This window comes from Mauremys reevesii, linkage group 13 (assembly GCF_016161935.1).
Source record: "Mauremys reevesii isolate NIE-2019 linkage group 13, ASM1616193v1, whole genome shotgun sequence".
Classification (NCBI taxonomy): domain Eukaryota; kingdom Metazoa; phylum Chordata; order Testudines; family Geoemydidae; genus Mauremys; species Mauremys reevesii.
In genome coordinates this window covers 20239183-20256982 of record NC_052635.1, presented here as the reverse complement: position 1 = coordinate 20256982, position 17800 = coordinate 20239183, and the positions used below count along the sequence as shown (strand labels likewise).

The 17800-nt window shown below is 45.6% G+C and overlaps 1 protein-coding gene across 3 annotated transcripts in view; it reads right to left on the bottom strand.

The window, feature by feature from the left end:
• The window catches only part of SAMHD1 (SAM and HD domain containing deoxynucleoside triphosphate triphosphohydrolase 1), a 74241-nt gene that overhangs the window by 21240 nt on the left and 35201 nt on the right, over window positions 1-17800 (bottom strand). For all 3 annotated transcript variants that reach the window (XM_039497985.1, XM_039497986.1, XM_039497987.1), the window contains exons 8-11: window positions 17115-17215; window positions 16876-16984; window positions 11175-11266; window positions 10064-10179 (exon numbers count right to left, since the gene is read on the bottom strand). In XM_039497985.1, the coding sequence (XP_039353919.1) occupies window positions 10064-10179; window positions 11175-11266; window positions 16876-16984; window positions 17115-17215 (418 nt within the window). The remainder of the gene's footprint in view (window positions 1-10063; window positions 10180-11174; window positions 11267-16875; window positions 16985-17114; window positions 17216-17800) is intronic.

The window sequence follows — 17800 nt, the reverse complement described above, 5'->3', positions numbered from 1 at the left end:
ACACTTTGTACCTGTTGGTTCAAACAAAACATCTCCATTCATTATTCATGTTAAGTATTCTCACACCTCTTGTCAAATTGTCTGTAATGGACTACCTTGATTATCACTACGAAAGTTTTTTCTCTTAATTAGCCTCTTAGAGTTAGTAGGACAACTCTCACCTTTTCAGGTTCTCTCTGTGTGTCTCTGTCTCTGTCTGTGTGTCTCCTTACTATATGTTCTATTCTATGCATCCGATGAAGTGGGCTGTAGCCCACGAAAGCTTATGCTCAAATAAATTTGTTAGTCTCTACGGTGCCACAAGTACTCCTATTCATTACCCTGTCATCCTGACCTTATCTTTAGGAGGGGTCAGTGTGTACCATCTTCGGGGAGTGTGTTTATACCATAACTTTATATCGGAATGTGCTTGTATTATCCTTCTGGGATGTATTTACGTGAATACCTAGTGCCTAGTACTTCTTAGGAATGCCTGTGTTTTAGCCATGCCAGCCATATTCTTGCAAAGTTCACGTACTGGACAGCAAACTTTTAAGCAGGTATTTGCTTTGTAATAGGGCCTGACTCTTGCTGATTTTGGTTCAGGCCTCAGGTCTTGCACCAGGCCCCGTGTTCCAGGCTCTCTTTCTACTACAGCTTCCATTTGGCCGAGTAAGCATGCCTCGTTGAGTCTCTCTCTACTGTTATACTTCTGTTATAGGTTGTACTTCTGATGAGCAGCTACTCTCTACTGCTATTAGCCAACCAGCATCCATTCTGTGAGGTACAGGGAAGTTTGATCCAGATGGAGGATCTGTCCCTCCCTTTGCAATATCACTTATGGCTGAAGAGGTAACTGGACTGGAGGTCGAATGGAGAGATTCACCAAGTCTGAGAAACAGAACTGCTTCAGCCAGATGCCAGCATGGTCATCTTGGTGGAACCCTGTCTCAGCTTCCCAATGACTCTTGGGATTAGTGGAATTGAAGGGTATACGTACATTAGATCCAGAGCATCCTACAGAGATCCCTGATCCTGGCCTCCGCTGGAGCGGAACTTGTGACATGTTTTTGTTCTGTTGCATATAGATCTATAGCAAGTTGACTTCACCTGGTGAATGTGTCCTGAATGATTACATACTACAATGACCATTCATGGTTGCTTGAAAACTGTCTGCTGAGGTGATCTGGCAGAACATGCTGCCAGCCTGCTAAAAGCACTATGGGAGTGATTTCATGTCACAGGCATCAATTGCAAAGGTGATTTGCTTCTTGACAAAGGGGAGTGAATCCTGCTCCTCCTTGCCTACTGATATAAAACACTGCTGTAGTGTTGTCAGTCATGACCAGAAAGGTTAAACCTCTCAGAGCTGGTAGGAATGCTGTAAAAGCTCGATGGACAGCCCTTAGCACTAGGATGTTTATATGTAACTAGGATTCCTGAGACCATAAATCTGGTGTCAGAAGATTGCATAGGTGGCTCCCCATCCAGCATGGAGGCATCTGTTACACTCCCTTGCATACTTTTAGAGGATCCTTCCACCAGTTCAATGACAGAACTTCTGGAAGGACCTGTACCCTTCATCTTTAGGTGTCTGTCAATCACCCTTATATGCATCAAAGGTGAAGTTTGGCATGCTAAGTTATGTAGATGAAGGAAACCATGTGCCCCAGAAGTCTGAGACGTTCTTACAGACATCTGAGGTACTTGTAGGTGGTTGACCAGATTTATTATGGGTTAGAGTCTTCCCTAGGGCAGACAGACCATTGCTGTAATAGAGTTCAGAACTACACCTATAAATTCTATCTTTTGAGCAGAAATTAACACTGACTTCTTGCTGACACTGTGTCCTCACGAGGCAAAAAGACCAAGAGTCAGCTGTATGGAGTTGGTCACCTCTTGCATACACCTTCTCCAAGTAAGCCAGTTGTCTAGACAGGGGCAAACCTGGACTTCTCAATTCATCAGGTAAGCTAGCACTGTCACAAGGCGTTTGATAAATACCCTGGGCACTATGGGTAGACCACATAGCAGGGTTCTGTACTAGTAGCACGAATTGCCCACCTGGAACCTCAGGTATTTCCTGTGGTCAGGTGGATTGCTATATGAAAGTCAGTATTCAGGAGCTCCAGAGCTGTGTACAAGCCCTGTGGATCAAGAGGGAATTACAGAGGCCAGAGTAACCATCCTGAGTTTGAATCTGAATGAAGGTGTTCAGCATTCTCAAGTCCAGAATAGGGCACCATCCCCCTTTTTTTCTTAGATAAAGTAATGGGAATAAAAATTCTTCTTGGTGTACTCCTTCAGCTACTACTTCTACTGCTCGGAGATTTAGAAGCAATTGCACTTCTTGATGCAGCATATTCTCAGAGGTATCCCTGAAAAGAGATAAGGAAGGTGGGTGAGTGATGGGGAGAGTCTGGAATTAGATGGCAGATCTCATCTCTGTGATTTCTAGGACACAGCAGTCCATAATGATGGTGTTCCAGACCCCATGAAAACAAAGCGAATAGTTCCTTAACTGTAAGGACATAAAAGAAAGATCCAGAAGGGGTTCTATGCCACTCTTGACCAAGGAGACAAATTTGCTGCCTCGATAAAGTTGCTGCAGGATGGGAAGATGATGCAATCGAAACAGACGATTTCCTCCTTTGAAACAGCGGATGCAGATGGTTTGAGCTGTGCAAAGTAGGGCTGCCCGGAGTTTGGCTGAGGCCTGATTTGCTTCCTTTTTGAAGCAAGTATTCCAGAGACCTGAGGGTTACTCTAGAGTCTTTTAGAGGATGATCAGTCCTTGGGTTAAGAAGGTGCATCCACCACACAGCAGATTTTCTACTGTTTACACCTCTTTTGGGATGCCAGATTGGAACCAAGAGGACCCTTCTCATGGCAACTGAGGTGGCCATAGATCAGGTACTGTGTGAGATGCTTGAAGATCAGTGCACATCAGAAGCTGTGCCACCAAGATTTTAATTCCTCTGAGGGCAAGAGGGATCATGTCAGAAAATTGGGAGATGAGTCCCAATTTAATTAGCCATTTCATCAGTAAAGACTGATAACTGGCAATCTTCATCTGCAGGCTGGTTGAGGAGTAATTTTTGCAGCTGAATAAATCTAATGTTTTGGGATCCTTGTCTCAGGTCGTTGATTTCGGCAGACCTTGATGCTTGGTCCTCTTATGGACTTGCTGCTCCAATTAGTGAGCCAGACACCGAGTACAGAATTGCTCAAAGGCTGTTAGGAGCACCCAGTAACACCGATTTGTCTGTTTGGTGTCTGCACCAAGGAAGCAGGCATTTGCCAAAGCAGCTTGGCTGGCTCCAAAAAGCCCTCACTGATGGGTACTACAAGACGCCCTGGCATGGATGTATGTAAAATATCCAGGAGCTTGCAAGACTTGTCCTGGACAACTTCCACTAGAATCTCTACTATGTCCACCATCCTGAAAGGTCTTATTGATGAATACTGGATGTTGAAGGCAGCACAGCCTCATCAGGAGATGGAAATGATTGGTCCAATCATCAGTTTGGAAGTCCTCCCCAGAGCCCTGCTCCTACTATTAAGCAGGTGGAACTGGTGCTTGAAATGTTCCCCAGTGAATGGTGGAGAGGGAAACCTAGCCGTACACTGGGCTGTAGAAGCTAGCTTCCTGGCGTCCAGTATGGACAAAGTTGTTGGGTAAGGATACAGTCCAGGGGACCATGGCCGTTAATAACAAGTAGTAGTACCATCTAGAATTCTTAAGCCTTGGATAATGGCAGTGTGCTCAAGAACCCCTTTTTGATGGTTTCAGGGTCAAAGAACCTAAACCCCAGGGAATGAGATGACACCATCTCCCAGGAAGGAGATGGAAACACCTCCCTGCTGTTGTCTGAACTAAAGAGCAGCAATTCTAGTACGGGTTTTAAGCAAATCCTCAGCATGCTGTCTACTTAGTACCACAGGTGTGCTCAGTACCCAAGTAGCACCAATTGGTAACACAGATGAAAGTTTAACCACTGACAAAAGCAGTAATTCTGGTTCTACAGAAAGTGTTATCACTGTAAAGAATTCAATACCAAGACTGTCAGCACTTGCAGGAGTCTGTACCACAGTGGTCCTTCTGAAAATATTGGTACTGGGGCCTCCATGCTATCAATACGAGGCGATATATGGTGTTCTAAGCGAGCCAGTACTGGGGCATGGTAACCAGTGCCTGAGGAACCCCTTCCTGGGCCTTGAACTACCTACGTCAATGAAAGATTCTTCTGTCAACCTAACGCTAACTACACCAGGGGCTAGGTGATCTTATCCAAGTCTCTCTGGGGTGTGGATTTTTCATACCCAAGAGATGTAGCTATGCCCATGTAACTTTTCAGTACAGACCAGCCAATAAGCTTGTTACAAATGGACTAGCAAACAAATTGTAAAACAGGTGTGAATTATTGATTTAAGGATAGTTAATTGGTATATTTTGACATATGATGTTGATAATTTGTGTTTTAACAGTTTATAAAGCCTTAACTTTTTGAATCTCAATGTTAGTTTCAGTTGGTTTTCAGTTTGCATAGTCTGGTTGGGGCAGTGTCTTGTGAGAGAATCAGAGCTATTGATCACAGATGAATCTTGATGAGGGGCTTCCCTAATCAGCAGGCCTATAAAAGCTGCTAACCAACTAGCCAGAGGCACAGGAGTCAGCAAATCAGAACTGAAAACAGGGCAGTTTGGGAGAGGATGCCCATGTGTTTCTTTCCTCACCGATATTTCTTGATGGGAGCTTAGGAGGGGAGGCTAGGACATCTACAGAAGCAGCAGAGATAGTGACCTGAATAATGGGAGAGGCAACGAAGATAACTGAATGAGGAAGCTGCAGCATGTACATTATTCTGGAGCGGGTATCTGAAAGGTGCTCCATTTGTATGAAGTGCTGCCTGACAGATCTGAAGGAAGAGAAGATCCAAGGTTTGGAGCTGCAGCTAGAAACGATGACTGAATTTTGAAAGGGATTTGAACGAATGATGGAGGGAAGGAGAGAGGAGGCTGAAGGGAAACCTCAAGACTTGCAGATGCAAGCTGGACCAGAGAACTGTGAGGATAGACTGCTAGATGAGGAAAGTGGCCAGTGGAAGCATGTGACAACAAGAATAAGTCACAGGCAAAGATCGGCTAGCAAAAGAGAAATAGAACTGAGGAACAGGTTCATTAAGTTGGAAAGTGAATGGGAGAGGCAGGCAGTAACAGAAAATGGGACAGCAAGGAAGAAGAGTGGCTAGTCCTACAAGAAAAGGGGATGAGACAATGGACATAGCCAGAGTTTGGAGCCCCGGGAGGACATAGAGAATGACTCACAGAAGACTGCAAGTGAGAACAGAAGACAAGATCACCTGCAGCTAGAAAGAACAGAAGGGGGAAGGCCAGAGAATTGCACCAAAACCAGGAACAGGCAGATGACTGGGGATTCCCTGTTAAGAAAAACAGACAGGTCTGTCACCAGTGCTGAACTGGAGAACAGAAGGGCGTGCTGTCTGCCGAGAGCAAACACACAGGATGTGGACCTGAGGGTGTAATACAATCCTAATAGGAACAGGAAAGAATGCACTGATTGTCCTTCACATGGGAATAAATTATACTGCTGGATTCTCACTGGGGTGCATCAAGGAACACTGCCAGGCTGGTGAAGACACTTAAAGAAATGGAGGCTCCAGTGATCTTGAGTGGGATTATATCTGTCCCTAGAGGATAAGAGTGAAAGTGAGACAAGACTACGATAAACAGATGGCTCAGGCAATGGTGCTATAAGAAGGGCTTTGGGATGTTTGACCACTGGGAGGCATTTACGGACAGAGGACTGTTCTCATGGGATGGACTCCACATGAGAAGGAAGGGAAATAGCCTTCTGGATGGAGATTGGAACAACTGATTTTAAAAAAAGCTTTAAACCAGGAATTCAGGGGAGAAGGTTGGGAGAGACCCACGTAATCTCCATGCCTGATTCTGAGGAGGAGGAAATCCAGTAAAAAAACGATACTGCAATGGAGAAAGAAACAATAGAGGGTAGGAAAGCAGACAAGATGATGAAAGATAGTGTCAATATCAATTACATTAACAGTCAGATAGGTGATACTGGCAGTAGAATGACTGTATCTAATTGGGTGAGGAATCTGGGCGAAGCCAAGCAGAAACAACGAAGTCAGGATGCATGTATGCCAATGCAAGAAGCCTGCATAACAAAATGGAGGAACTAGAACTACTCATGTGAGAAGTAAAACTAGATATTATAGGGATAACAGAAACACAGTGGAATAGTAGTCATGACAGGAGTACAGGTATTGAAGGGTATGTGCTGTTCAGGAAAGGCAGAAATAAAGGTAAATGTGGTGGAGTGGCATTGTATATTAAAGATGAGGTAGACCATAAAGAAATTAGAAGTGATGGAATGGATAAAACTGAATCTGTTTGGGGTAAAAGTCACTTGGAGGGAAAAAAAGCTAACAGAGGCTCCTATGGGATAGTGCTTGGGCTTTGTTACAGGCCTTCAGGATCTGGTTTGGATAAAGATAGAGACCTCAAACATTTTTAATTAAATAAATACTATTGGAAACTATGTGATTATGGAAGACTAATTTCCCAGTTATCGATTGGAGGACAAGAGGTACTAATAACGGTTTAGAGTCCAAATATTCCTGGATGTGATAGCCAACAGATTTCTTCGCCAAATAGTCACTGAACCAATAAGAGGTGAGCCATTTTAGATTTAGCATTAGTAAGTAGTGAGGAATCACTTCAAGTCAAAGTTGCAGAAGCTATCTGGAGCCTACATCCCAAAGGGGAAAAAAATCATAGGGAAGGGCTGTAGACCAAACTGGATGAACAAGCATCTCAAACAGGTTAATAAGAGAAAGCAAAAACCCTACAAGGAATGGAAGAAGATAGATCAGCAAGGAGGCATGGGAGAGGCCCTGCTCAAGCAAAGACAGGACTGTGATGCTCTCCAAGCAAAGAGGCCTGAGAGAAAACCCTTAGAAATCAGGGCAGAGACTAAGGGTATGTCCAGACTACTCGCCATATCGGCAGGTAACGACTGATTTATCAGGGATCGATATATTGCGTCTCATCTAGACGCAATATATCGATTCCCGAATGTGCTCCCATCGACTCCAGAACTCCACCAGAGTGAGCGGTGGTAGCGGAGTCAATGGGGGAACCGTGGCTGTTGATCCCGCACCGTGAGGACGGGAGGTAAGTAAGTCGACTTCAGCTATGGTATTCCTGTAGCTGAAGTTGCGTATCTTACGTCGACACCCCTCCACCCACCCCTCCCCCAGTGTAGACCAGGCCTGAGAAACTGTCCAGGCAAGGAGAATTGGGAGAGACCCTGCTCAAACAGGGAACAGGCAGAGATCCCAGAAGGTGATGGGATCAAGTGGGATGCAACAAAGGGAATACAGCAGCAGCAACCATTAAAGGGAAGCAGTACTTAGCTGCAGTACAAAGTTGGGACCCGGAGTAGTGTCAGGCCAGGGACCACCCCCAAGGGCTGCTGAGGAAGTGGCCTAAGCCCCAAGAAGGGGATAAGACTCTGTACTAAAAATCCAAAAAAGGGCCTAGAATTTAAACAGTCCCTGAGACGGGGCTGAAGACCCCAGGGAAGGCCAACCATTTGTTGGACTTTGTTACCATAGAAGGGGTTCCTTCATGCATTTTGACTCTGTGTGACTTGGCCGGAGAGCTGAGCCACCAAAGACCTGCCTGACGAGATTAACAGCCAACAGGGGCAGCTGGGAGAAGAGAAAGGAAAGAGTGCAGGATAGCACCCAGCTGACACTCACAAGAAGCGAGTGCACTATGTCACAAGAGGGAAGTGTTATTACCTTTATACAAGGCACTGGTGAGATCTCATCTGGAATACTGTGTGCAACCATGTTTAAGAAAGATTAATTCAAACTGGGACAGGTGCAGAGAAGGGCTACTAGGATGAGAGGACTGGAGTACCTACCTTATGAGAACAGACTTTAAGGAGTTTGGCTTGTTTAGCCTAACAAAATGAAGGCTCAGAGGAGATACAATTGCACTCTATAAATTAGGGCTGTCAGACGATTAAAAATAAACACAATTAATTGCAAGATTACAAAAATAGTCACAGTCAATCACAATTTTAATCGCACTGTTAAACAATAATAGAATACCAATTTAAATTCAGCATGGAAGCATGTCCTCGGGAATTGTAGTCAAAGCATGAAGGGGCATATGAATGTTTAATACATCTGGCACCATAGCCAAGTCGACTTCCCCTCTGCCTAGTGGGTGCTCGACCCCTCCCCTGCCCCTGGCCCCGCCTCTTCCGACCCCTGCACCGCCCTCGCCCCACCCCCATTCCAACCCTTCCCCAAAGTCCCCGCCCCACTCTGCCTTTTCCCAGCCCCGCCCCCTTCCCCCAAGTCCCCGCCCCCTTCCCTGCCACTTCTCCGCTGCCTCCCCTGAGTGCACTGTGTCTCCACTCCTCCCCCTTCATCCTGGAAAGTCCTGAGTGCCGCCAAACAGCTAGCGGGGGTTGGAAGGAGTGGGGACATTGTGCCGGGGGGGGGGGAGGAGACGAGGAGGGGGGGAAGCTTGGCTGCTGGTGGGTGCAGAGCACCTGCTAATTTTTCCCCATGGGCGCTCCAGCCCCAGAGCGCCCATGGAGTCGGTGCCTATGTCAAGTGTAAATACCTTGCAACGCTGGCTTCAACAGTGCCATAAGAATGCCTGTTCTCACTTTCAGGTGACTTTGTAATTAAGAGGCGGATAGCATTATCTCTCATAAATGTAAACAAACTTGTCTGTCTTAGTGATTGGCTGAACAAGAAGTAGGACTTAATGGCCTTGCAGGCTCTAAAGTTTTACCTTTTTTATTATTATTAAACATAGCTCTCAGAAACAACACAAATTCTACATTTGTAAGTTACACTTTCATGATAGAGACTGCACTGCACTACTTAAATGAGGTGAAGTGAAAAATACTCTTGTTTATCTTTTTACAGTGCAAATAATTTATAATAAAAAAATAAAGTGAGCACTGTACAATTTGTATTCTGTGTTGTAACTGAAATAAATATATTTTAAAAAATGAACATCCAAAAATATTTACAATAAATTAAAATTGGTATTCTATTATTAACAGTGCAATTAAAACTGTGATTAGTTGTGACTTCTTTTTTAATCTAGTTACTTTGTTTTGTGTTAATCGCTTATGTTAACTGCAATTAATCGACAGCCCTACTATAAATAGGGAAGGAGAGGAGAGGAGCTATGGCCAATGCTGGCGTAAGAACAAATGGATATAAACTGACCATCAAACGTAAGCTTGGATTTAGATGAAGGTTTCTAACAACCAGAGGAGTGAAGTTCTAGAACAGCTTTCCAAGGGGAGAATTGGGGGCAAAAACCTAATTGGCTTCAAGGCTGAGCTTGATAAATTTATGGAGGGGGTGGGTATGATGAGGCTGCCTACAATGGCATATGCCCATCTGTGACTACTATCAAGTATCTCCAAAGACCAGAAATGGGACACTAGATGGAGAGGCCTCTGAGTTACTACAAAGAATTCTCCTTCAGGTGTCCAGTGGGTGGGTCTTGCCCACATGCTCCAGGCCTAAATGATCACCATATTTGGGGTCAGGAAGGAATTTTTCTTCAGGCCAGGCTGGAAGAAACCCTGCAGGTTTTTCACCTTCCTTTGCAACACGGGGCACAGGTCACTTGCTGGCCTGAATTAGAGTAAATGGGGGATTCTCTGTAACTTGAAGTATTTAAATCAAGATCTGAGGACTTCAGTAACTCACCCACAGGTTATAGGCCTATTTCACGAGTGGGCGGGTGAGGTTCTGCAGCCTACAATGTGCAGGAGATCAGACAGCTGATCATCACGATGGTCCCTACTGGACCTAAAGTCTACAAGTCTGTCATTAAATGTCTGATACACTCCACCCCCCCATAGTTGTGAACTGTGAAAATTTAAATAGATTTAAAAAAATCTGTCCAAATTAAAAAAAAATTCTGCCTACCCTATTTAAACAGATACCCCATGTAAGCTGGCATGAACATGTCACTATCAGTGAAAGCTTACCTGTTAGCTTAGTGTAAGCTTCCATATCCTCCATTGCTGTAGAAATCTTGTAGTGTTTTCCACCAGTGCCCTCTATTTTAATATAGGGATCTGCTTTTAGGAAGGCATCTGTAATCCTATTTTGAGACACAGGATATGGATTTAGTGTTTTTTAAAAGAGAAAATGAAAAGCCACAACGTTTACAAATAAAGGACCATTAGCTAATAAGCATTCCAAGCATGAAGCCAGAAGAAATCAGTTATACTGTAACATTTCATGGCTCCCATTGACTAAACCGGGCTCCTAACTGGGTGTGTCAATGCAGAAGCTGAAGCAACCAAACAGTACATAACTGACCTTTCGACTAGTTAATAGAGGGCTTTCACTTAAACTCCCATAATTCTGATGAACTAGAAAACTGCCGCTATGCAGTGCTTCCGACTGCATGATTGACATTACTGTTTGGTTGATTGTTGGAGTATGGAAGTCAGTGGCCGACGCTCAGACTGTTATAATGTAGAAGTACTGCACAGCAGAACACACTAGAATCAATCTAGAACCAAATAGGCAGAAGGCTATATAGCCAAATTGCCTTAGTGTGATGAATGACCAAGGGATGCTCACAGATTAGGGTACAGATAGGGTCCTGTAAAACTGCATATAGAAAACTTAATTTGTGCCTTTTACAGAGGCACAAACACGTGCTTGGTTTCACAGCAATCCTAACTCTGCAGGTTTTCATTCATCTCAGCAACTCACCATGAATAGCGCTAGGATTTTGTCTCAGACATTTTTAGTAAAAAAGTTATGGACTGGTCACGGGCAATAAAAAAAGTTCATGGAAGCCCTTGACCTGTCCCTGACTTTTACTAAAGATATCCATGACAAAAAGGGGAGCTGCGGGGGCCCCAGCTCAGAGCTCCACAGTCCCCCTGCCACCATCGGCGGCTCAGAGCTCATGAGCACCGCCCATGGTACCCCCAGCACCTGCAGTGGCTCAGAACTCCAAGGGGCCCCCTGGGGGTACCCAACAGCTCCCGGCCACTGCAAGGACCCTGCAGCTCCCAGCTGCCACAGGCTGAAAATTGTAGCCTTAACCATGAACAATCAAAATACACAATGGACACTCACATTGTTTCAATGATGTTGCCAACCTTGTGCTGGTAAGCTCTGCGGTGCAAACAATTCCGTGTATGGAACATGTCATACAGATTTCCAACCTCCTGCAACAAAAGATGAAGTTACCTTTTATTTGTATATTGACTCAAGTCAACTGGATACTGCACTGAGGATTCAAAGAAAGTAACTGTCACAGTTCAGTTTCCACAGCACAACGGAATGGGTGATTTCACCATTCTGAAGTCAGGAGCAGCTTCTACACCTGGATTTGTAATAATGTGGGTACAGTCCCATTTTTACTGTGCTTTTTCCCACTTTAGCTTCTATAGTTATGATGAAAGAGATTGTAAAGTGACTGATCAACAAAGAGGTTGCATAATGAAAATAATTTTGAAGGTATCAAACAATGCAACAGAAAAGACCATTGAAAGTTGTATTTGACAGATTTATGCCTGATGCTTTACAAAGTGATCAGCACCATAATCAATGGACAGTATGAACATGCAATAAGTGTGAAATCTCCCTGCTGGAAGTAGTTCATTGTGAGCAATGATGTCTAAGCCCTACAGTAACTCCTCGCTTAACGTTGTAGTTCTGTTCTTAAAAAATGCAGCTTTAAGTGAAACAATGTTAAACAAATCCAATTTTCCCATAAGATTTAATGTAAATGCGGGTGATTAGGTTCCAAGGAAAAAATTTTGGGGGCAGACAAAAGGTATATACTGTACTTTACTGTGGTGGGGAGGTGCCCCTGGCTTACCCCTGGGGCTCAGGGCTGGGGGTGCAGGGTTTGGGAGAGAGTTAGGGTGCGGGAGGGCGCTCAGGGTGGGAATGCGGGAGGAGGCTCAGGGCTGGGGCAGGCAGGAGGTGCAGAGCACTTACTTGTTTGGTGCAGGGGGTGTGCAGGTGGATCTGCGCAGTGTGGCACCGCCCCCATGGCTGCGATTCTGGGACCCGCGATTCTGGGAGCTCCCCCCTCCCCCAAGTAGGGCCACCTGGAATGCAGCGCCCTGGGCTAAGGGGGCCCCGGGGCCCTGGCCTGCAGCTCTAAAGCCCCTTTTGGAATGCGGCCCTGCAAGCATGGGCCGGAGGACTCAGGAGCAGCAGGGGCAGCCGCACAGCCAGGGGCCAGAGAGAAGCAGTGCTTTCCCCTTCAAAGCGCTGCTTCTCTCCATCCAGCTTTGAAGGGGAAAGCGCCGGAGAGCATCTGCCATGCTGTTTTGGCAGCCGGGTAAGTACGATGCTATCATGTGGATGTTGTGTTTGATGCACCATTGCCAGAGGCGCATGGCTTCCATGCATAGGGAATGTGATCATGCTCCCCCTTGTCTGTTTATGTAGAATATACTGGTGACATTGTCCGTGAGGATCTGTATCATTTTGTGTCAGATCAATGGCAGGAAGTATGAGCAGGCATTGCGACCCGCGCAAAGTTCCAGCAGATTGATATGAAGTTGAGACTCCGCTGTAGACCAACAGGCCTGTACAGAATGCGTCTGTAGGTGTGACCCCCCCCCCCCCCAAGCCTAGGAGGGACATGTCTGTAGTAATGGTAATGGCAGGCGGATTCTGTATGAAGGGCACTCCAGCGCAGATGTTGTCTGAGTTGGTCCACCATAACAGGGAATCCTTGACAGCACTGGGCATGGTGAGGAGTTTGTGCATGCTGTGCCTGTGAGGGACATACTGTGTCCGTAGCCAGGCTTGAAGATAGCGCACGTATAACCTTGCATGACGGACGACACAGGTCGTAGTGGCCATGTGGCCTAGAAGCTGTAGGCATGTCCTGGCAGAACCCTGCGGTCTGTTCTGTGCTGTTGAGACTAAGATGACTAGAGTCTGAAAGCATTTTATTGGAAGGGAAGAAGTTTCTTTGAGGGAGTGGAGGTCTGCCCCAATGAATTTGAGGTGCTGAAATGGTGTTAGGGTGGACTTTTGAAAGTTTATTTGAAGACCTAAGGAGGTAAAGAGATGGATCGTAAGTTGGGTGTGGTGTGTATGGCTGTCTGCAGTGTTAGTGCTTTCAGCAGGCAGTTGTCCAAGTACAGGAATATCATTATGCCCTCTCTGCATAGGTGGACTGCTGCTACGATGAGTGCTTTGGAAAATACCCTCGGCGCAGTGGAAAGGCCAAAGGGTAGGACTTTGTACTGAAAATAGTCCTGTGCTATTGTAAATCGCAGAAAATTCTGATGTGATGGGTGGATGGATGGATGGATGGATGGATATGTGAAAATACATGTCCTAGAGAAGCAGCCCCCCTTTCAAAATGGTCATGCTAAGCACCATAATCCCAGCATTAGAATGTTTGTATTTTTACAAATTTGTTGAGTCGCCGTAAGTCTAGAATAGGTGTCCAACCTCCTGTCTTTTTCTGCATGAGGCAGTAGTGGGAATAGAATCCTTTCCCTCTGTACTCGGCTGGTATGGGTTCTACAGCTCCCAGCGATATAAGATGGTTCACCTCTTCGCGCAGTAGGTGTTCACGAGAGGGGTCCCTGAAGAGGGATGGGGAAGGGGGTGGGTAGGGTGCTTGGAGGTAAGGGGGATGGAGTAACCAGTTTTGATGGATTTCCAATACCCGTCTGTCCTTGGTGATGGAATTCCAGATGGGGTAAAATGGGATTAAGCGATCTCCAAAGATTTTGCCATTGGGAGATGGTGCCAGCATTGAGAGCTATAGGGTTCTCAAGCCCTCAACTTCAAATATGCTGTATGGAGGTTAATAGCTGGGAAGCAGTAGTTGAGAAGGCAGATTGCCTTCTCCTGGGCGTTTTCTGTCTGCGGCTCTGCTGGTCATAGAACCTGTTGCGCTGAGTGTATGAAAGGGTTCAGAATCACTGCTGAGTTTGGTAATTGGTTGGTCATCTCTTCTTCCTAGGTGTGTGGATACCTAGGGATCGTAACGTGGCCCTGGAGTCTTACAGTGTGCATAATGACTCGACGGTCTTGTCTGCAAAGAGCTTGGCACCTTCAAACAGTAAGTCCTCTACAATGGACTGTACTAGCTTTGGAAAGCCAGACAAGTGAAGCCAGGAAGCTCTCCTCATAATGACCGCTATGGCTATGGCTCTTGCTGTGGAATCAGCAGAGTCAAGGGCAGCATGAAGCACTGTTCTAGTGATGAGGTGACCCTCCATAATGGCTTTGTACTATTCTCTTTTGTCTTCAGGAATAAAGTTTGTAAATTCAGAAAGGCTGGCGTAATTATTGTGATCTTATTTTGCCAATAGGGCCTCATAATTCTCAATTGTAATGTCGCAGCCAAGTATGCTTTGCAACCGAACAGATCAAGTCGTTTCCAGTCTTTAACGTATGGGGTATTCCTACAGTGTTGTTGCTTGCCCCTTTCATTTACTGCATCTATAACCAGTGAATTTGGTATTGGATGTGAGAAGAGAAATTCAGTGCCTTTGGCTAGTACATAATATTTCTTATCAGATCTTTTACAGGTAGGTGGAATCACTGCTGGGGGTTGCCAGAGTAATTTGACAGGATCCATAATCATCTCACTCACAGGGAAGGTGATTTTGGATGAAGTGGACGTATGTAGTATGTCCACTAACTTGTGGCGCGATTCCTGGACCTCTTCCAGAGAAATGTCAAGGGAACCCGCCACTCTCTTGTAGAGATCCTGAAACTGCCTGAAATCCTCCATTGTGGTAGGAGGCATAATTGTGTCACCCGGGGAAAAAAGAGGAAAAATGAGTGTCAGCTATGACATCTGGGTCCGAAAATTCCTCCTATTCTTTGGCCCCCCGTTTGGGGACACTAGGAAGTGCATGTGAAGGCAGCACAGGTGGTTGGTGTGCACCAGTTGCGGGCAGAGTGTTGGGTATTCACTGCTGCTGTTGGTGGTATGGTGCCCATGGTTGCCAGAATGGCCATTGTGGTTGGAATGGCATAAGGAGGCATCCAAGACTGGCTGAACCAGGGTTGGTTTGCAAAGTCTGCAGAGAAGCCAGTGGCTGGTGGTGCCTGTGTGGCAGGACTAAATTACAGGACATGAATGTTGAGGCGAGACTATCATATCCTCTTCTCCCTCGTCCTCCCCACTATAGCAGTGTGCTGACAACTGTGGAGAGCTGGGCTGGGAAAGAGCCCTGTGTATCAAGATGCCATCAGTACTGAGGGAGGAAGGACTGAGGTACCGATGAGACAGATAAGTCTCTGTGGTGCAGGAGTTGCTGTGATGAGGCCGGGTCGGTACCGGTGTGATGGGGAACACAGTACTGTATGCTGCATTGTACTCATGGTGTCTGGCTGAAAATGCATAATGCTGACAGTAGGTGGCAGCATGAGCTCTGAAATGCTCAGTACCAAGGGTTTACTGGCTGTTGTAGGTGCCGAGACATGGGGTTTAACTTTCCCCTTAGCACCTGCAGCAGAGCTTGAGTGTTTAGGAGCGCTATGCTTTTTGGCATCGTCGGTACCAGTGCCGGTGCTGTCGGTACTGGGAGTGCTTTGGGCACCCAGGAATGTGGGTGCTTGGTTTTGGCACTAGGGAACTGGCTGAGGCTTTTGACATTGGTAAGGAATTCATCATGTGGGCAAAGGTGGAGATGACTAAATTTGGAGAGGGAAGGGCTTGAACTACTAGTTCTCTTCTCAGCCATGAACAATCAAAAACTTGTTGAATCTAAGATTTCACTTTTAGCACAAGTAGATTTTACAAGTTACACAGCTCGAGCATGGTAGAATACATATGGTCCTGAGAATAACTAGTTGAAAGGAATTGCTGAGAGTGGTTGGAATCCTTGCTGGATACCTGAACCTAGAAAGTCAAGGAGAAATACCACCCCCTCGGACAAGGCATAATTTGGCAGGAAAGGGGATGTCTGTTTCCCAGCTACTCTTGTTCACAAAGCTGTGCTACTTCTAGCAATGCTGGGAAAGAGACAAGAAAAGTAGCAACTGGTGGGTGGCTTCCAACCTACCCTCTATCTTCAAGACTGGCTGGCTATGATTTTAATCCCATCCAAAAGCCAACTCACCAACTGCTTTCCCTGGTACTAGATATAAGGGTGACTGGCTGGCTGGCAGTGTGAGATGGGAAGACCACCCCAAGGGCTTCAGCTTCTCAGTCAGACCTCTTTAAAGTACTGCTACTTATCCAGCCCTTCCCCCCCATGAGAAGAGTTGCAGCAGGAGCAGTTCCCACCCCTCCCACCTTGTGTTACTTTTGACAGCATCTCCTGGGGCAGCGACTACTTCCTCCCAGTTCCCATTCCTCCTAAGCACCCTAAGACAGCAGTTTATCTATTTTTGGTCCATGACTCAATGCAGCCAAAAAATTCACACTGTGGCATCACTTTGTGTGTGTCTCCGGGGCTGGGGTGTGGGGGTGGAGGCACCTCCCCCGTCCCTGCATTGGGCTCAGCTCCAGGTCTGTGCACTCACTTTACTACAAAAAGTTCTGAAGGAAATGTTGGAAACAACAAGAGAAAGGGGAGGGAATGAGCTGCTTCTTCAATTCCTTGTCCAGCTTCCTCAGGCTCCAATCAACCCAGGGATTTTTGCTGCTCTTTTCTCCACAAGTATGCTAGCAAACCCATCAGGCTCCCACATGCAACCCACTTCAGGGTTGCATTCCATTAGCTGAGCAGCACTGACCTCATATTCATTTGATTACAGGTTATGCTTTTCAATCTGCTGCTACAAGAGTATAATACTTCACAAGTTAACATCCTCCATTCTCCCCCATGCAGTTTACCTTGTCACGGGTACAGATATGCTTCTTGTTTTTCACTTCACAGACCCGAGCGAATTTAAGGAAGCGCTTATAATCAAAGTTATTCTGGATTCCTAAGTGATGGCAATCCCTAAAAGTATTCCAGAGAGAATGAGTTAAAATCATTCAATAATGAAATTTTACTTACAGTAAAAGCAGCAGCATTGGGCAATTTTTTTTTGTTAGGATTATAATAAAACTGAAGTCCAGAAAATTTGTACCTGGCAAAGTAATCCCATTTGTCCACATCGATGCCATTTCTTTTGTTAGCCACTATCTCATAAAGGAAGCTTTTCTCTTCTGGTCGACCACGGTATGGCCACTAGAAAAGCAGAACAGCTTATTCAGAATAGGTTAACTCATGGTCAGCAGCAATTTCAGAATGCGTTTATAGATGTCAGAAATACATTTTGATTTTGCACATGACAGTATGGATAAATACATCAAAACTACTGATTTAATTAATAAAATCTGACAAAAAGAAATAAAACTAACTTTCAGAAACCAAGCTTGTGACATCAGTATCTAGAGCTGGTGTTTAAGCAGCAAACTCCCCTAACATGATTAAATGGGTACAAGAGTGCTTAATTTGCAAGTTATACCGGAATTAAGGAAAATCTGCAGCTTTAAGCCACTTGATAGAAGTTTACAGTGATGACAGTTTGTGTCCCCGCTGGCTCCTCCAAGCTCTGACACAAGCTGCCAATCATAAGAAGAAGAGGAGAGAGATTCTCTCTGTCCTGTTCGAATGCCAGGGATGACTATTTTGGAAAATTTGCACCCTTCAGTCTAGGGCCAGATGCACTTAAGAAGTCAGCCATTACCAAGCACTGGGGGGGGGGGGGGGGGGGGGGGAAAAACGGTTACCCACCTTTTAGTAACTGTTTTTCTTCGAGATGTGTTGTTC